The sequence below is a fragment of the Danio rerio genome, chromosome 12, assembly GCF_052040795.2.
Source record: "Danio rerio strain M-AB ecotype USA chromosome 12, GRCz13ab, whole genome shotgun sequence".
In the NCBI taxonomy this organism is placed as follows: domain Eukaryota; kingdom Metazoa; phylum Chordata; class Actinopteri; order Cypriniformes; family Danionidae; genus Danio; species Danio rerio.
The window spans coordinates 13,857,812-13,878,656 of NC_141032.1; the positions used below are offsets into that span (position 1 = coordinate 13,857,812).

At 33.3% G+C, this 20,845-nt stretch overlaps 1 protein-coding gene across 1 annotated transcript in view; it reads left to right on the top strand.

Moving 5' to 3' along the window:
* Positions 1 to 527: 527 nt before the first annotated feature.
* cmn (calymmin) overlaps positions 528 to 20,845 on the top strand; it is a gene marked incomplete in the record, with an annotated part of 48,248 nt that continues 27,930 nt past the window's right edge. The window contains 32 exon segments of the mRNA NM_131014.1: positions 528 to 613; positions 4,554 to 4,604; positions 5,101 to 5,142; positions 6,033 to 6,086; positions 6,912 to 6,968; positions 7,073 to 7,120; positions 9,558 to 9,608; positions 11,922 to 11,975; positions 12,083 to 12,135; positions 12,509 to 12,563; positions 12,866 to 12,910; positions 13,005 to 13,058; positions 13,251 to 13,301; positions 13,827 to 13,874; positions 13,992 to 14,045; positions 14,144 to 14,194; positions 14,280 to 14,327; positions 14,471 to 14,524; positions 14,618 to 14,668; positions 14,749 to 14,796; positions 16,605 to 16,658; positions 16,777 to 16,827; positions 16,909 to 16,956; positions 17,093 to 17,146; positions 17,704 to 17,751; positions 17,878 to 17,931; positions 18,017 to 18,067; positions 18,139 to 18,186; positions 18,291 to 18,344; positions 18,452 to 18,502; positions 18,704 to 18,757; positions 18,850 to 18,903. Of these exon segments, the coding sequence (NP_571089.1) occupies positions 541 to 613; positions 4,554 to 4,604; positions 5,101 to 5,142; positions 6,033 to 6,086; positions 6,912 to 6,968; positions 7,073 to 7,120; positions 9,558 to 9,608; positions 11,922 to 11,975; positions 12,083 to 12,135; positions 12,509 to 12,563; positions 12,866 to 12,910; positions 13,005 to 13,058; positions 13,251 to 13,301; positions 13,827 to 13,874; positions 13,992 to 14,045; positions 14,144 to 14,194; positions 14,280 to 14,327; positions 14,471 to 14,524; positions 14,618 to 14,668; positions 14,749 to 14,796; positions 16,605 to 16,658; positions 16,777 to 16,827; positions 16,909 to 16,956; positions 17,093 to 17,146; positions 17,704 to 17,751; positions 17,878 to 17,931; positions 18,017 to 18,067; positions 18,139 to 18,186; positions 18,291 to 18,344; positions 18,452 to 18,502; positions 18,704 to 18,757; positions 18,850 to 18,903 (1,663 nt within the window).

The window sequence follows — 20,845 nt, forward strand, 5'->3', positions numbered from 1 at the left end:
GTTCTTTGCTGACGCTGTTGGTTGCTTTAGATTTAAAAAAAATGCTCTACAAATCATCAAGGACCCATTAATTGATATGATTATTTTTTTAATAACACATTTTAGTTTATATTTAACAAATAACACCAACTTATTTATTTTGTGATAAAGACTGAATGTACTGAATGTACTGTACATGATCCTATTTCATATATATTATAATATACATATCATTTGAGCAGTAATCTTTTTTCATTGAAAGAAGATTAAATTGCCTATTAAAAAAACACGAAGCCAATAAGGAACAGCATGTGTCAGTCAATATCGATCCTATAGTTATTTAGCACATGTGGTAAGGTGCATAAACTTTTATGGGGCCCCAGAACACACACACACTTTCTCTCTCTCTCTCTCTCTCTTTTTTTTTTAAGATGGCCCTTAAGAGGAGGTGCCACCGTGAACAAAATGGTTTATAAACTTAGTTGAGCACAGTATCTGTTCCCTGTTCGCTTTTGTTTCGATTTTCTGTTTCTTTCCATTCCCCCTATAGATATATCCAAAATGTTGAGATGGACAATTCTAAGGATGATGTTATTGCTGTGGATGACAAGAGTAACACTTCAGGGTGGCACAGGTAAGGATGCGGATGAAAAAACAATGCTCATTATTGCTTCTGCATGGGATTTAGATGTAATGTAATATTTGTTTGCTAAAGTTAAGCCTGCAAAGAACCGAATACTATGTTTTTTTGCCCCCCAAAGCTTTTGAGGTTAAGGTTTCTGGTCTTAAAGTTTGATTTTGGTAGAGCTCTTTCCAAAATGTTGCCAAAAACAAAACAAAATAGTCATCCCAAACATGACCAGAAAAAGGAATTTCATTAATTGAATGTGTGTGAAAGTAGTGGAATTAATTTTTAATTATTATTATTATTATTTATTTTTTTGGTGTAAATTGTGACCTTATATCATTAATGTCAATTTTTGGTGAAATTGACATTCTTGAATCACACACGGAAGCTGTATAAACAAGCTTTCTGTTGGTGTATGGATTGTTAAGACAATATTGTGCTGATATACAACTATTTTAAAGTCTGCAATCTGAGGGATCAAAAGAAAATGCCATTAAAGAGTCCAAATTATGCTGTTAGCAAGTCACTAATGAAATTGAGTTTGGATATATACAGTAGAAAATGTACAAAATAACATATTGGAACATGAAATTTACTTGATACTCAAATGTTTTGGACATTCTTTTGACCCATACAAAAAGTGTCTAACGCCAAAAATATACAGTACCATTGCAAAGTAAGATTGGATTTGTGGTTCAGATTTACAGTTGTGCAAGCAGGCTGGTCATCAACTTGGTAGATATAGCTGGTTGAATAGTTAGTCAGTGTTAATGAATACAATAAGCATTTTCAGAAATTGATGAGGGTGAGGTGACTTTATTCTTCTATTCTACTTTATTCTACAATGGAGTGCCATCGAACAGATAAAGCTAGCCTAAAATAAATAAAAAGGTTAACAAATGTTGTATTGACCTGCACTTGAAATGCTGCTAAAGTGGATTCGAAGCAAAAAGGGTAGACAAATAAATCTAAAGCTTCCGTGTGATAAGAAACGTCAAAAGAAATTGAAAGACTTTGTATTGAAATCTACAGTAGATATTCTTAGATTCTCTTTTCCAGATATTCATGACATGTTTCTTATGTCTTAAAACAATACAAGAAAACTTACAGCTCATTCACCCAAACTGATTGATTAATTTAAAGGTTTAAGTACAAATAATTCTAATGTCGTTCAGTGTTTTTAAGAGGAAAACATTGAAACAAATTGGTAAATCCCACAATTTCGAATGCAGTAACTTCCCAAATCTTTACATTTTAACAACAACAAACTTTCAATTTAAACAATTGTAAACCCCATTTAGTCATTCATGAGTGTGAAAAACAGCTTTGTGTTTAAAATCACTTACACTTCAATCAGAAGTGCAAGGAAGTCAAAAATCAAGCCTTGGTAGTGAGGTCAAACAAATTATGGTGGAATTTGGAATTGGCTTCTTGGTCACAGGCTTAAAGACATAGGATCTTTGAATTTGTGGCATTTAGTAAATAAGAAACACATAAAATCTGCGCAAACCTTCTGTGATGCATAAAACAATGAAAATACCTAGATGCGCATGTCTCCAAATCTGTAGAAGACACATTCTTTTTTTTTCTCCAGACACCTTAGAAACACTGCATGTTACTGGGAAAACATTGTGCAATGTGTGCTTCACCGTGGTCAGTGGGCTTGACAAACCACCTGTAAGAGACTCTTCCTGTTTATATGCACCTTAATGATAATAATAATAATAATAATAATAATAATAATAATAATAATAATAATAATAATAAACTGCTAATCTTAAACTTGTCATGGCATCTACAGTTAAAATCAGAAAAATAAAACCCCCTTTGAATATTTTTATTTTTATTTTTTTGCTAGAATAAAAGCAGAATACATTTTTTTAGGTCAAAATGACTAGCCCCTTTTAAGCTTCTCTTCTTTAAACAGAAAATGGCTAATAATTCACGGGGGGCTAATAATTCTGACTTCAACAGTACATTTTGCAGCTCTCGTGTGATTTTAAAGAAATTATTTTATCCTCATTTGTAAGTTGCTTTGGATAAAAGTATCTGCTGAACAAAGACATGAATGTAAATATTGTTAAATTGGAGCAAAATCAAAACTGTTAAAATTGTTTAAAAAAATAGGAAAATTAATCCACAGAACAAAAACATTTTGCATAGGTAATGTTTAGTTAAAATCGGAGAATGTGCTTCTGAATGCCATTTTTAATTATGTCAGTCTGACGGCTTTGACAGAATATCATTTACTACTTCTCTCAAAACAGTTTGTTTGCTGTAAGTGGGAGATGGAGAGTTTCATCCAATATTCTAATATTCAGTTTCTGCTGGAAATACAATTCTGAAGTCAGCAGGAACTTTCAGTTCACACATGGTGCGTTTCAAAAAGGTGCTATATTTCCCTCAGAAGCGCATTTCTTAGTGAAAACAATCATGGCCACCATATTGAAGTGTTATATGGAATAAAGCAGTGGTTCTCAAACTTTTTTTCATCAAGTACCACCTCAGAAAAAAATTGTCTCTTCAAGTACCACCAAAATGAGCAGTATTGAAATACAGTAGCGTAGTAGGCCCAGTAAAGCAGCTACAACTCTGCAAAGTTAAAAAACGTGGCAGATTACCTCAGAAATATAGGCTAAATGTCATATATGGCACATTATATACATCATTTTTGATCAATTTTGAAATGTGTGTAGCATGTACATGACATATTTCATTCCTCCGCGTACCACTAGAAGGAAGCCTGCGTACCACTAGCGGTACACGTACCACAGTTTGAGAACCACTGGAATAAAGAATTTCAGAGGGTACAACTGATGCACACTTCCTTTCTCCATCATCATTTCCGCAGGGAAGTCGTTTGGTGTCAAACAACATATTACACTCAATCCCTTTGAAAATGTCTCTTAAGATGGTCAATTTTTCAAAGGGATTAGGGCGAACACTGTAAAAAAGCTTTTATTCATCCAATTAAAAAAACAATAGGGTAATGGTTCACATCTAAATTTTATCACTTGACACAATGAAAAATAAATAATTTACCTTAATACTTTCGGTCACACTTTACTTTTTGATGGAAGTTGCATTGAATCTACACGCCAACTAATTCTCATTAGATTTTAAGTACACTGTTAGGTTGGAATTAGGGTTGGGGTTAGTGTTGGTGTAAGTTTATATGTATGTGCAAAGTTTCTTATAGTCAGTTACATGCCTGTTGAAGGAGCAGTATTAACAGATATTAAGCAGACAGTCTCTCAAATGGACCACCAAAATAAAGTTTTACCATATTTTCTTTCTCCATGAGAACAGTTTTATATAACCTGGTTCAAAGCATATTTGTCTTGCTGAAGAAAGCCAATCCATTTAAATTCTCTTTTTGTTCTAAACAAAATCATATAGCTTTAATCAAAACAACAATTACTATAAAATGTTTGTTCATCCAATTAAAAAAATGTAGGGTAATTGTTTCACACCTAAATTTTATCGATAGAGCCAATGACAAATAAGTAAAGTCCATAAAAAGTAAGCATATTAAGTTTCTGTTTAATGTGTATGCACTGGCCTGTGTATGCACTGGCCACTGACTTGAAATTACTGATTTGAAAGATAAGTTTTTAAGAGGATGAAGTACTGCTTGATTGATTGATGATTTTTATTATTGATTAATTTTTTGTTAGTGATCATTTGCACCAGATTTAATTTCTCACAATCAATGTGCACTTCAAATGACAGAAGTATAGTATAGAATTTTCCTAATTTTCTATGCTATGGTTTTACTTTTTGAACAGAATATTTGATAGTATTGGTCTTTATGTCTTTTAAACCAACTATGGAGATTCTATAAATTTCTTTTTTTTTAGCTCAGTTGAAAACTTCAGTGTGATACATTGCCATGTACAGTAGGTTGATCTCTGACAGGACTGTTTTTTTTTTATTATTATTTAAGGGTACCAACCTCAAAAATCAAATGGCAATGCAGCACCGATTTCACCAGGAGGTAATATCAATCTTTTAATCTTAATCATTCTTTATACTGTTGTTGTAAATAACATTTTCATTACAAAGTTATTTGCATGTTATTGGAAATAATTTATTAAATTAAAGGGACAGTTCACCCAAAAATGAAAATTTTGCAGTCATTCTTGATTTGTTCCAAAGCAGTTTTGAGTTTGGTTTTTCTTTTGTTCTAATACTGATTGCTAAAGAACGTATTTTGAGGAATAAAGGAACCCTGTAACCATTGCCATTTATACTAAGAAAAATAAATACTATGGAATTCAAGATTGCAGATTTCCAGCATTCTTCAGAATATCTTGTTTTTTGATCAACAGAACAAAATAAAATCTCTGGCTAAGAACAAGTCTAATGTAAATGAATAATGTCAGAATTTTGCCATGAACTATCCTTTTAACATTACATTTTTAACTTGATTTTCTAATATTGCAAATATTCTGCTTACGAAAATGCATAACTGATTAAATCTATATTTTCAGGTTATGGTTCAAATAACAATGCAGCAAATCTGAAGGGAAATGGTGAGCAAGAACAGTGTTGATTATGCATTTAGAGTAGGCTAAATCAGGGGTTCCCAAACTCTTCAGCCCGCAATCCCTAAAATAACAATGCCAGCGACTCACAACTTCAAAATTCCTCAAAGGTGGTTATACATATACGAACGTTGTGCACACAACAATAGGCCTAAATAAACATGAGCATATTGACAACACAAAAAAGTGGAACAGTCTAACAACCATATATATTTTTTATAGTCATTTATTAATTTGATTCATTTAATGTGAACCTCAACTAAAAAGACTGGTGGACACAATGTTTTCAGCACAAGACTATTCTTGGTTTAATTCTTGGAGACTGCCAAACAGAGATCATTCGCAATGTTCGGTTGTGGCCTGTATTTGTTTTTAATGTATTTGAGTGCCATAATGATGTCAGAAAGTTTAACCTGGTGCTATAAAATCAATCTGCGGCAGCTGACCCTATTGCTGTGTTGCTGATCTAACATAAACACACCAATAATAAAAAATAATATAAAGACTGATGCCGTTTCATTTGCATGTTGGTTTTTACTATTAAGAACGACTATTTTTTATCTTATGTGGGTTATCATTAAAATATGATAATTCTGATCATTTCTTTAGTTTAAAAATTTATTTGACTTTTGAAAATCAAGCGACCCCCCCCCCTGTCCTTGTCTTATGACACCTTAGTGGGTCCAAATCCCCATTTTGGGAACCACTGGGCTAAATATGTAGAGCTATAGCTCTATTCAAAACTAATCTAACAGTGACTAATATTAACTATGATTAGTATATTTACATTTTGTTTATGTATATTTTTGATATGATTTTTTTAATACAATTATAGAAAATTAGTTCCTTCATTTGAATGTATATCTGCTGTCTTTCAGGTGCTTATGGAGGTGCACAAAAAAAGCCTGCAAATGGAGGTCATCTCCCATATGGTATGAACATCTTGTGCAACTAATGAGTGCAACTTTTTGATAAAAAAAATATATAGGGAAGAAAAGTCCTTATTACTAATTTTTTGAGTTTTTAAAAAAAAGAATGCATCATCTAAAGCATATTATGTTATTTAGGGAAAGAGTTTGGTTTGTTTCAAATACTTTCTACTAAAGCTCCAATTTGACTAATCATATAAATCAGTACATCAGAGTTGCTCTTGGGTATTTTGACATTCTGCAGTAACATTTATATTACAAAGAATTTACAGTTTACATTAAACTTTTACATTAAACTTCATTAACTGTGACAACTGAACTGGAGCATTTTCAATTTACTAGAACTTCATGTATTAAGCTGCTATGACACACTCTACAATGTAATAAGTGCTATAGAAATAAAGATGAATTCAAAATAAATGCGTTGATTATGAAAATTATAATTATTATTTGCATTTAAAATGATTTAGAAAAATGAAAAGGGATCAACCTGACAACATTGCTCTTTATATTTCTGGTTACATTATTTTAAACAGTTTACTTATTTCAAAGCAATTTACAAACCATTTACATGTTATAAACATTCAGTTTAAAATCAATAACAGTATGAATAAAATTTGTTACAACCATCTCGCCTAAGAAATCTTCTAAAAGTGTGTATGTTCCTTTTTCTTTAAAGTTTGTGCTGTGTCTGATTTAGCTGAAAAAGATCATTTTAGTTATTTTTATACAATCTTATTTTACATAAATTTTTTTATGCAAAAATTGTATTTATTCTTTATGTACAGCTCTTTCATTGCAAAACATTCCTGTTATTCATTATTGCAGGTTATGGAAATGGGAATACTAATGGTAACAATGGCTACAAAGCTCCATCATATGGGGGTGAGTTTAATGAGAAAATTATTTATTTATTTTATTTTCTTTTATTTTTTTCAAAATTTGTTTCCACATCTAAAACTGTGCCGTTGTGTGTATTTTCATTAAAGGCTATAGCAATTTATTGGGCACTCATCCCCGAAAAGGAGCTGGTCTAGGTGAGTAACTATTTTAGAAGCTAGTTCAGCCATTTCTTTTCTCAGGTGGTGAATTTCTAAAAATTTGTGCAGACTATGGTCAGATTTTGAGTAAATCTCAAGATCCAAATAAGCTATTCAGACAATTCTATCACAAACAGGGTGCAGGCCTATTTTGCATACCGCATGTCTAATGTATTTAACAAAAACTAGTGATGTAGTGAAGTAATTGATAATCGGGTTGTTGTAAGACTTTTATCAAATGTTTATTGATTACATGAAGTGAATGTGCTTGATGTTGGTGGTATGGTTCTGTTCTTTGCAATGTTCAACTACAAAGCACAATTTTGCTTTGACTAGCACATTTATCACATGACAAATGCCTATAACTTTCAAATCTTGAAAATCAAGATATTTTACAAATTAAAGATTTTTGTAATATAATGAATTAATATTAATATTTTATTATATATATATATATATATATATATATATATATATATATATATATATATATATATATATATATATATACATATATATAATTAACGGATTACGGTTGATTCATGCTTCATACGATCACAATCTACGGTTCGGAACACACATGGCCACATTAATACATTTTTTTAAACTTGTAGTTTAATCCTTTATTTGTAACGATCACAGAGCCATCATTCAATTCACTTGTTTGACAGAATTTAGGCTTTCCTGTAAAATATAATGATGATGGAAGAAGTTGTGGTAGGTAATTCAGGATGTGGTGGGTTTCATTAGAGGTGTTTTCTATCACTATACTTGTTTAGTCTGCATCAATGTATTGTAAGCTGCATGGTTAATCATTAACCAAATATGATAAATTATAAATAATGGTGAGTTGCATATGTTGATTAATCCTTCGTATCGCAACATTCAAATCTGAAAATGCAAAAATCAGGTCTTTAGTCTTTTGAGTTGTTGTTGTTGTTGTTGTTGTTGTTGTTGTTGTTGTTGTTATTATTATTATTATTATTATTATTATTATTTCTTCCTTTATGTAGCTAGGAGATCACAATAAAACAGTATTGTCTCTTCTTCCAGTGAGTCCTGGTCAAGATGGCAGGCAGAACATAAAGTTTCACATAAAAATCACAAAAACAATACCACAAAATTACATAATCACCATTCATAAAAAGATCAGATAATAAAACAAATTACACGTATATTAGTGTACAAAAGATGTTTAAAAGTACTCAAAGTCTGAAGTTGTCAAGATTGAGCTGATTTTGCAGGTTATTCCAAGCCCTGGGAGCATAAAAGGAAAAGGCACGTTTGCCAAGTTCTGACAATGCCCTTGGGACTGTTAAGGGAAAACAAGAATCAGATCTAGTGTGTTGGTCATTTATGTGAAATGTTAACAAATTAGAAAGATAGGATGGTAATTTACCTAAGAGAGCCTTTAAAGCAGGGGTCACCAATCTCAGTCCTGGAGGGCCGGTGTCCCTGCAGGGTTTAGTTCCAACTTGCCTCAACACACCTTCCTGGATGTTTCAAGTATACCTAGTAAGACCTTGATTAGCTTGTTCAGGTGTGTTTGATTAGGGTTGGAGCTAAAATCTGCTGGACACTGGCCCTCCAGGAACAAGTTTGGTGACCACTGCTTTAAAGGCTTTAGTTAGTTATGAAGTTACAAACAGACAAGTACCACAGAAGTACTGGGATAACAGTTTAGTTTAAATATAACCAATGATGTTTATGGTAAAGATTACAATCACCGTCGTATGCATTTAACGACGCTCAAAAAAGAAAGTTGTAGGCAGCGATTATGTTATTTAACCAATAAGTGGCAACAGCCAGTCATTCACAAGATATAGTAATTCATTCATTAGGCTTAGTCCCTTTATTAATCAGGGGTTGCCACAGCATTTTACGCCGCGAATGCCCATCAAGCCGCAACCCAACACTGGGAAACACACATACACTCCTGCATTCACAGACATACTGCAACCAATTTAGTTTATTCAATTCACCTAAAGCGCATGTCTTTGGACTGTGGGGGAACCGGAGAACCTGGAGGAAACCCACGCGAACATTGGGAGAACATGCATACTCCACTTGGAAATCCCAACTGACCCAGTCAGTGCTCAAACCAGAGACCTTCTTGCTGTAAGACGATCATGCTACCCACTGCTCCACTGTGACGCTCTAGTTATATAGTCATAAAATGTTATCTTGTGTACCTGCCATATTAAACAAAAACCTCATGAAAAAAATTAAAACCGAATGCACTACTGAAGATTGCCTACAAAAGGTATTTTTGAATGGCCAGGACAGTGTCCTGATTTAAGTCCAATTGAATTTATGTCATGACCTGAAGATTATTTGAAATTAATACACATATTATGAGCAAAGTATAAGCATATTTAAACCTCATTGGTATTCTCTATATATTTAAGAATGTTTTGATAATTGTGTTTCCTAGGTTTTGGTGCTGGGCCTGCAGCAACTAAGGGACAAGGTTCAAATCCCGGAGGTATTGATTTTTTTACTTGTATATAAATTATATTTCTAAATTGCCATTTTTGAAGGTATTATTCACCTAAAAATTATTATTCTGCCTTTCTACTCAACCTCCACTTGTTCCAAATCAGTTTGAGTTTTTTCTTTCTTAGGGACTGGTAATATCAGTTGACCTAAACAAAATCTAAATTGTAACATTTGGTACAAAAAGGACCTAGGTCATTGTGGCTGACTGTACCATTGCAAAAACAAGGCAGATAAAGAGGTCCCAGTATACTACCCCTGTTATTTTTTATTTTTCATTTGAGGGCAAAATGAAGTTTGAAAAGACTGTTATTGTATACTGTTTGCAAACAGGGAGGGGGGGGGTTAAATATGTCACGCTGCTCACATGTACCCCAAAGACAACAATAATGACTGAGAGAGAAGAACTGTTTCATAAACAATTAACAAACAGCCTTCTCCATATGAAGTGTCACCATGGTGCATCACGTCTTTACTTTTTTTCTTTGTGCCACAATCAGACACCCAATGGTGCAGCCATTGTGTGCAATTGCATAGAAAGTGTGGCGTGATGAAGTGGGCTTCTTGTCCAGTGTGTGACGTCCTCCGACTCTTTAAAGTCTCTCTACTAGTGACCATACAGGGGCGAATACATCTGTACCAGCCCTGCTACTCCACTCTCCAGTGTATTCATGTGGCTAGTTTTGTTGTGGAGGTGGAGTTCCAGAACACACTCATTGATTGCATAATCGCCATGTACCTTAAAGGTTTTTAGGAGACAAAACAAACTCCCTCAAAAGTTCCAGAAACCAAAACCCTGTACTTTATGGAGAAACTGCATACTCTTAACACAATGGTTGTTTAGAATGGTACCAAAATCTGTTGCAGGGGTGCCCATACATTTTCGTACAAAGGGCTAAAAACCAAATATCATTGAGAGCCATGGGCCGAAGGTAAATATACCAAACAATTTTACGTTAAAGTTGCCCATGGGTCATTTTCTAATTTATTTCATAATATTTCCAAATAATTAGAAAACAAAACTTTAAATTGTATCATCTAATGCAGTATAACTTTTAAAATGATAACGTATAAATGGGAACATGTTATTGCTATGACACTGTGGAGTTTAATGCTAAATACACAGGTCATGTAGAGTCTGCCTTTGACTTGATTAATTAAAAAAAAAATCTCTGCATTGTCTGGTGACAGAATGTACATTTAAACAAAATCTGATTGGTTTGCACCTTTCAGTTAGGTTTAAAAAAAAACAAAAAAAAAAAACATTGACAATCTTTAAACTATGCTTATCATTCTCCCTCTCTTCTCAGATAGGAGATGTGAAAGAAATGAAAGATTACCACAGGCCAACTTTGGCCCGCTGGCCCTAGTTTTGGCATCTTTGATCTATAGGGTCAATTTAAGTGGCTTTTCATTTGTGGCCATTGTCAAAATCAAGTTGAGTTTCACATTCCAATCCTTCTTTATTTGAGGACATATAGTACAATTTAATACTGTGTCTAACAGTACCAGGGTGTGACGTAGTTAAACAAACATACATTAATGATAACTATTTTATAAAGCTATATGCACAGCAAATAACTAAATTTAAATTTAATCTACTATAATAAAAATTTAAAATATAAACATATTAGCCCTCACTGTGCCTTAGTGGTTAGCACTGTTGCCTCACACAAAGATGGTTTGAGTCCCAGCTGGACCAGTCGGCACTTCTGTGTGGAGTTAGCATTTTCTCCCTGTGTTCACCTGGGTTTCCTCCAAGTGCTCTGGTGTTCAGTTTATTTGTCCTACCCTGTCAGATTGTCCTACCATTCTGTTAGGTAGCCCATTAGGTAGCACATTTTGATGACGCGGTGCTACCCATCAGATTTTGCTGCCAGTGTAAATTTTAATCTAGAATAGTGTGATATAAAGCTGTAAATATTGTCCTAATCTATCTAATCCCAACCCCAACCCTAAAACGATTCAAGTGCAGTGTTGGTAGCATGTCTGATGGGTAGGATAAAATGTTAGGTTATCTGTTTCCCCCACAGACATGAAGTATACTGTAGGTAAATTGAATGAACTAAATTGGCCATAGTCTTTGAGTGAGTGTGAATAAGTGTGTATGGGTGTTTACTGTGTTGCATCTTGAAAGAGCATCCGCTGCGTAAAACATACACTGGAACAGTTGGCGAGTCATTCCCCTGTGGTGACCTCTGTTAAATTAGAGACTCAGCCTAGGGAAATTAATAAATGTAATAATGTAATAAATTTAAAATCTTGTTCAGTTTGACTTAAGTACTTTTATCTTTCTAATTAGGCTCCTCACAGTATATGGGGAACACAAATGGAGGAACAAAGGGACCTAAACCAGGTAAAACATTTTGGTTTATTACTCATGTGGTGTGTAAGTGGATGTATTTGTATTTCCATTGTACTTTTCTACACGATATAAATCTTATGTGTGTTGGGTTTTCAAAGGATATGGTGCTCAAGCTGGGCAAACCAATGGACAAATAGCCAAGCCTAATGGTAACCAGCATTTTATTATTACCGTTATAAAATCCAATTGTGTAGAACTTACAGTGCATTGTGTAGGATGATGCATGCACCCCTTTAACTACTACTCCAGCAGACATTTAACAGACTATAAGAAGCTTTGAAAGTACATGTCAACTTACACCAACCCTAACAGTCTACTCGTACTCTAATGAGAATTAGTTGACATGTAGAAGCAATGTAACTTAAATTCAACAAATGGACCATCAAAATAAAGTGTGAACGAATCTTTAATGAAATGGTTAAATTTTAATCATTGCATGAAAGAAAGAGAGATCCATGAAGCAAGTTTTTTTGTGCGGAAATTGCTGCTCTAAAGTTTTTTATTTTTTTCTCCCCTTCTTATTAGGATTTTCTCAGTACATGGGGTATTCTAATGGTGGAACTAAGGGACCTAAACCAGGTAAACCTTTTTGTCTGTTTATTTGTCTATTATAGTATAAAAATTATGTATGTTAGGTCTGCTTCAAAAGATATGGTGCGAAAGCTGGACCTTCAAATGGACAAGGAGCAAAGCCTATTGTTAAACAGTAATACATTTATTACAATAATAACAACGTGCTTTCATAAATCAATAATTTAATTGTTTATTAATCTAGCAACTGTATTGTACCCTACTGAGATTGATTTGCATTAGCACTAACATTCTGTATTGTAAAGTTATTGATGGACTACTAAACTGGTTTGGGATTGCTTTTGTTAAAGGGTATGGATATCTTAATGGAGGTGCAGCTGTCCAGCCTGGTACAGGTAACAAAATTGATTCTACAGTTCAGTTTCCTACTGTATAGATAAAATTGGATTCTGAAAAGTAAAGGATTCTTGTCTGGTTTTTTGTAAGTAGGGTCTTCACAATACAAGGGATATCCCAGTGGTGGAATCAAAGGACCTAATACAGGTAAACTTGAGTGTGTTTGTGTATAACGTTTGTTTGTTTGTTTGTTTGTTTGTTTGTTTGTTTGTTTGTTTGTTTGTTTGTTTGTTTTTTTTACTTTGCTGGATTTTTCTCTATTACTTTTGTGATAATGTTACTTATTTAGCACTTATGTTATTATATTTTTTAATCTTATGTGTTTTGTTTTATACAAAGGATTTGCTGCTAATGCTGGAGCATCTAATGAAAAAGGAGTCAAGCCTAATGGTAACAAACATGTAATCATCGCTGTTTATTACATGGCTGTCTTTAATACTTGGTTTTGATTGGTCAATCAAAACATTCCACTGTATGTGTAACACTGTGTAACACAGGCTCATCTGAGTATTTCAATTCATCTTGACCATCAGTGAATCTTTCACATCCTCATACATCCACATTTATATTTACATGGTTGACTGTTATGAAACTGTTATTGACTTTGTGGCACTGTTTGTGTCTGAATCGAAAGAACATTATGGCTCAGAACAATGTTTTGAGTATAATCTGTATGTTTTGTGTCAAATAGCAGTGTAATAAGTGTGATTAAATATATCCAGGTGGTTGATTTTGCAGAATAAAAGCTGATGGCACGTTAAGATTATTTTGTGTTAACAAGTTCCTTTATGTACTTTATGACTTAATTAATATGTATTATTGGTGGAGTTATTTATCAGGTCAACAGAGCATTAAAGTTCTGTTTTGCTAAGTAACTGGAGGATGTCTAAACTGATCGGGATTGGTTTTGTTCAGGATATGGAGGATATCCAAACGGAGGTGCAGCTAACCAGCCTAATGGAGGTATTGTGAATGTCACCAGCTTTCATTATTATTGTGTGTATGATGCTATGTTAAAAAAACAAAATTACACTGGAAACTACACTGGTCTAAATAAGACTTTATCATTCTTATTATTAGGCTCCTCACACTATATGGGTTATCCCAACGGTGGAACCAAGGGACCTAAACCAGGTAAGAGCCAGATAACTTTTTAGGTGCAGTGTGTATAGTGTATATTTTATTTATAATGTATGGTCATTCAAATCTTAAATGTGACATCTGCTTCATAGGATATGGTGCTAATGCTGGACCTTCAGCTGGACAAGTTGCCAAGCCTAATGGTAAATAGGAAAACAGGATTCATTTATTTATTTATTTGTCATTAGCAAAGATAACTGAATCACCTCTGAACTGCTTTTTGTTCAGGATATGGAGGATATCCCAATGCAGGTGCAACTAACCAGCCAAATGGGGGTAATATGAACGTCACCAGCTCTTTCATATAGATTTAATTTTACAGTGTTACTATTATAGTGCAGATGATACTACATTAAAGAACTGGGTAAAGCATAACTGGTCTAAATGAGACTTTCTTGAAATTATTTTTGTCTTAATAGGGCCATTTCAAAATATGGGTTACCCCAATGGTGGAACCAAGGGCCCTAAACCAGGTAAACATTTTTGTTTGAGTGCAGTGTGTATGGCACCTATTTCTTTTTTATACATAAATGATATGAATATTATTTGTGATATCTGTTTCAAAGGATATGGTGCTAAAGCTGGACCCTCGGCTGGACATGTAGCCAAGCCTAATGGTACATAAAATTTAATTATTTATTGTAAAGATAGCTAACTGAAGCACCTCTAAATGGATTTGGGATTGTTTGTTGTTCAGGAAATGGAGGATATCCTAATGGAGGCGCAACTAGTCAACATAATGGAGGTAATGGGAATTTCACCATCTCTTTATTTTAAATACTTTTACAGTGTAATTTTCACAGTGCAGATGATACTAAATTAAGGAACTTGGGAAACTACAAACCCATTTCCAAAAAAGTTGGGACACTGTACAAATTGTGAATAAAAAAGTAATGCGCTAATTTACAAATCTCATACACTTATATTTTGTTTACAATAGAATATAGATAACCGAATCTAGATGCCGACAGCTAGCTCTCTGCAACAGTATGGTGACAGGGACTCTATACTGCTCAATGAGCACTGTCTTTCGGATGAGAAGTTAAACCGAGGTCCTGACTCTCTGTGGTCTTTTAAAATCCAAGAATGGCCTTCGCAAAAGAGTAGGGGGTTTAACCCTGGTATCCTGGCCATATTTGCCCACTGGCCTTTGTCCATCATGGCCTCCTAACCATCCCCATATCATAATTGGCTTCATCACTCTGTCGCCTCTCCACCAATGAGCTGGTGTGTGGTGTGCAGTCTGGCGCAATATGGCTGCCGTCACATCATCCAGGTGGATGCTGCAGACTGGTGGTGGATGAGGAGATTCTTCCCAATGTGTAAAGTGCCTTAAGTGCCCTGTAAAGCAATATATAAATATGTATAAATATAAATATATAAGATATAAAATATATATATAAATATATAAGAAATTATTATAACATATGAATTGCTGAAAGTGAGAGATTTTAAATGTTCAGGCCAAATATTCATTTTAGATTTCAAGACAGCTACACATTACAAAAACGTTAAGACAGGTAGAAGTAAGAGGCAACAAAAGTCAAATAAACATAAAGAACAGCTGAAGGACCAATTTTCCACTTATTAGGTCAATTAGCAACATGATTGGATATAAAAAGAACCTCTCAGAATGGCTCTTAGAGGTCAAGATGGGCAGAGGATTACCAATTTCCCAATGCTGTGCCAAAAAAGAATGAAGCAATATCATAGCAATATTGGGAGTTGCAAAGAGCGAAAAATTGCAAAGAGTTTAAAGTTCTCACCATCTGCAGTGCATAATATTATCCAAAGATTCAGATAATCTGGATCAATCTCTGTGCGTAAGGGTCAAGGCCGGAAAACCATACTGGATACCCATGATCTTTGTCCACCGTGCTATTCGCCATTGCCAGCTAAAAGTCTAAAGGTGAAAAAAGAAGCCATATTTAAACATGATCCAAAAGCCCAGGCATTTTCTCTGGGGCAAGGCTAAAATGAATTGTGGTGAAGTGGAAAACTATTCAGGTATCAGACTAATCAAAATTGAAAGTTCTTTTTGAAAAAAAGAATGTAATCCAGACTACAGAGAACAGGGACAACCAAAGTTGTTATCAGCACTCATTTAGACCGCTGCAGCTCTGATAGCATAGCGCTGCGCAAGTGTGTGGCATGGGCAGCTAACTCATCTGGAAAGGCACCATCAGTGCTGAAATAGATATCCAAGTTTTAGAACAACATATGCTTCCATCCAGGCATCATGTCTTTCAGGGAATATCTTGCATTTTGCAACAAACAATGCCATACCAAATACTGCATCAATCACATCATGGATGCTTAGAAGAGAGATCCAGGTACTAAAAACAGCCAGCTTGCAGTCTAGATCATTTACCCATAGAAAACATTTGGCGCATGACTAAGATGAAGATGCAACAAAGAAGACCTAATTTGAGTAGCTAGCAGGTATTTGAGCAGCTAGAAGCTTGTATTAGACAAGAATACCAACTTCTTGGGATTACTTGTAGAGTAATCAAAATGAGACTTAATTTAAATTATTCTTGTCTTATTAATTAGGCTCTTCTCAATTTATGGGTTATCCCAATGGAGGAACCAAGGGACCTAAATCAGGTGAATATCCTTTTTTTTTTTGAGTGCAGTGTGTATGGGGTGTATATTTTATATTTCTTCCTATTTATTTGTATTTCCACATCTGAATCTAATCTTATTTGTGATGTCTACTTCTAAGGATATGGTGCGAATGCTGGACCTTCAGCTGGACAAGTAGCCAAGCCTAATGGTAAATAGTATTCATTTATTTAATTATTTATATAAATGGAGGTAACCCATCAGAACTGATTTATAGTTGGTTTTTGTTCAGGAAATGGAAGATATCCTATTGGAGGCGTTGCGAACCAGCCTAATGGGGGTAATACAAATGTCACCAGCTTATTTATATAGATTTAATTTTTAAAGTGTAATTATTATAGTGCAGATGATACCAAATTAAAGAACTAGAGAAACTACACGGGTCTAAATGAGACTTAAAATTATTCTTTTATTAGGATCCTCTCAAAATATGGGCTATCCCAATGGCAGAACTAAGGGACCTAAACAAGGTAAACTTTTTTTGAATGCAGTGTATATGGTGTGTATTTTTTATATTTGATTTTAATCTTATTTGTCATGTCTGCTTTTGAAGGATATGTTGCTAAAGCCAGATCTTTAGCTGGACAATTAGCCAAGCCTAATAGAAAATAGCATTAATTTATTAAATTATTTATTTAAATAAATATATTTTGCAAAAGATGTATGGATGCAGTCCTCCAAGCTCATGGCAGTCTTACCCAATATTAATTCTTTCTTCACTGCACCGTGACTTTATATTCTGTACTGTACATTATTTCTGTTAAGTGACTTGTATAAGTCAGACCTTACTGTCCTATTTAAACATTTAAAAATCAAATCATGATCAGATTTTATCTTGGTAAAATAAGCGTAATTTAGAGGCCTTTGCATTTTATATAAGCCACTTCTTATATCAAATGATCAACTAGAAGTCAAGTTATTATTTCTTGTTCTTACAACTTGGATAGGTGTCAAGACTTTTGTCAGGTAGTGTAAATAGAAGGAACTGACATGCATTTAAACTGATTTGGGATTGTTTTTTGTTCAGGATATGGAGGATATCCTAATGGAGGCGCAGCTAACCAGCCTAATGGGGGTAATATGAATGTCACCAGTTATTTTATAGAGATTTAATTTTACAGTTTAACTATTACAGTGCAGATGACACTCGGGGAAACTACATGAGAATTCAACTTTCTCTAAATTATTCTTGTCTTATTAGGATCCACTCAAAATATGGGTTATTCCAATGGTGGAACCAAGGGACCTAAACAAGGTAATTTGGTTTTTTTTCTGCAGTGTGCATGTTGTGTATTTTAAGATTTATAATTTGAATCTTATTTGTGATCTCTGCTTCAAAGGATATGGTGCTAATGCTGGACCTTCAGCTGGACAAGTAGCCAAGCCTAATGGTAAACTGTATTAAATTAGTTAACTATTCATTGTTACAGTTCTAAACTGATCTGTGATTGGTTTTGTTCAGGATATGGAGGATATCCTAATGGTGGTGCAACTAACCAGCCTAATGGGGGTAATATAAATGTCACCAACACTTTTTATATAGATGTAATTTTTCAGTATAGTTATGGCAAAGCATATGTTGCTAATTAAAAACAATTATTGTTGCCCTACTAGGCTCCTCTCAATATATGGGTTATCCCAATGGTGGAGCCAAGGGACCTAAAGCAGGTAAACCTTTTTAATGTGCAGTGTGTGGTGGTTATTTTTAATCAATTATTTGTTTGTTTGTTTTTTTACATCTGATTTGAATCTTATTTATGATGTCTGCTTTAAAGGATATGGTGCTAAATCTGGACCTTCATCTGGACAAGTATCCAAGCCTAATGGTAAGTGATTTTAATGTAAGCTGATTATTAATGTTATTATTAATGTAAGCTGAGGTAATTTAAGAACCTCTTAAGGATAAGTATATCATAATTTTAGTCCAGCTAAATAACCTTATAGAACTAATGTTTTAGATGTCATCAGCTTTAAAGTGTAGATAATAGTGAGTTCTAAATATTACATTGACTTTTTTTTCTAATTAGGCTCTTCTCAATATATGGGGTATCCCAATGGTGGAACCAATGGACCTAAACCAGGTAAACTTTCAGTATGTGTGATGTGTAATATGTGTGTATCACTTCTTTTACAAATCATTTAATTTTTATTCTATACTTTATTTGGTTCCAAGGATATGGAGCCAAAGCTAGAACCACGTACGGACAAGGAGCCAAGCCTCAAAATGGTAAATATTATGTAAATATTACTTATATGTATTTTCTGGCTCTGGAGTAAGCCACATTTGCAATTGTTTATTAAGGTTAAAACACTAAAGTTCTTTATTGTGAAGGACCTTTGAATTTGAGACTGTTTGTATTTAGGATTTGGAGGATATCCTAATGGAGGTGCCATAAATCAACCTAATACTGGTAATTTATTGGATGAAGCCAGTGCTGCATTTTAATTAATACAATGTATATAAATAATAAATTTAAAAAAGAATTGGTATTTTACTGATCTAAAGTATTTTTCTCAAATCAGGCTCATCTCAATACATTGGGTATCCCAATGGTGGATTCAAGGGTCCCTTAAATGGGCAAGGAGGCAGACCTTATAATGGTACACAGTATGGGATTTTTGCTATAATGAAACATAGTTTCTTTTTTAAATTATGGTTTTAGAAGCCACATTTAAATTCATCTAACTGCTTTATATATATATATATATATATATATATATATATATATATATATATATATATATATATATATATATATATATATATATATATATATATATATAAAATATATATATTTTAGTGGCCATGAGAATTATGTAGATTGGACATTTGATAAAGGCAGTGATGGAAACAGTTCAAGTAGTTAGCTCTATGGTAGATAAGACAGGTGTAGTAAAGTATATAGTATAATATATAAGCATTGTTGGCGAGTAGCTACATTATTCTGATGCATCTGGATATATTAGACTTGTTGTTTGTTTGTTATATTATTTATTGGAGAAAATATTTATATATTATATATTTATATTGTATACATGATAATACAACATTAGGTTTGTTTTTAATAATATTCAGCAAAAAGAATAGAATTTATGAATGAAAGCTGGTTGAATATGAGTGGTTGGAAAGTAAGTTTTAGGTGTCATTTGTAAGTTCTGATTTTAAGCTTATAATACTGCAATACCAATTAAATCATTTTAAACAACAAAATTATTAATTATAAGGAAAGTTCTAAATTCTACTGTTGAACATTGTTGCCATATGGCAATACATCATAAAGTACCTTAAAAAAAATAGTTTCCTATTATTATTTGATTTTTATTTTTTTACAGCACTTCAAGTCACTTGAATAATTTTTTATAGATCTATTGTAATGCGTGCAGTAGAGGGTCAAGTTGTGCCAATTGAACATATTTTGTCTGCAGAACTGGCATGCCTAAAGTTGAGTGAACAAAAAAAAAAAAAATCTTTATTTCCTTTCACTTTTTTTCTTGAACTCAACTTTTGGAAACATCAGTTGCACTGACCTAAAATGTCTGAAGTTGAGTGAACAAAAGTATAAATGCATACTTTTATTAGTATAAATTGGTACTAAGAAATAATATTTTATCATAACAAACATAGTTAGTTAGTTCAGTTCAGTTGAAAAACATAAATAATAAAAAAAACAAAGACAAATGTTAACAAAACATTACATAGAATTAGAAACAGGAAAGGAGGCAAAACAACAAACAAGAACAGAAGCTTTTTTGGGTGAACTTGCAAAGTTTTGCTCACAAAACAAATCTTTTTAGCTTAATGAAGAAAATTTAGATTTAGGTTAAGTAAACGTGTTAAATGTACAGATATTTTTACAGATTTTTGCCAAACTACATAAGCATCTTGGTTAAAACAAGGCTAAGGTTGGGCTGTTTGTAAAAATTTAATAGAACTTAAACGCATATTAAAATTAAATACACATATTAGAAAGACTTAGCATGTGTAGTTAATTCATTCTAGTCTATTTGACTTGGGGATGACAGGCTGATTTTAGGCTATCCTTAGACATCTATTAGATTTTTACTGACTTTCCAAATTTAGTCTAGTTTTAGCCAAGATATCTATTTTTAATTGTCTCTACATAGTCTTAAATAGATAAAGTGCTTATTGGGAAGCCACTGTGTTGACT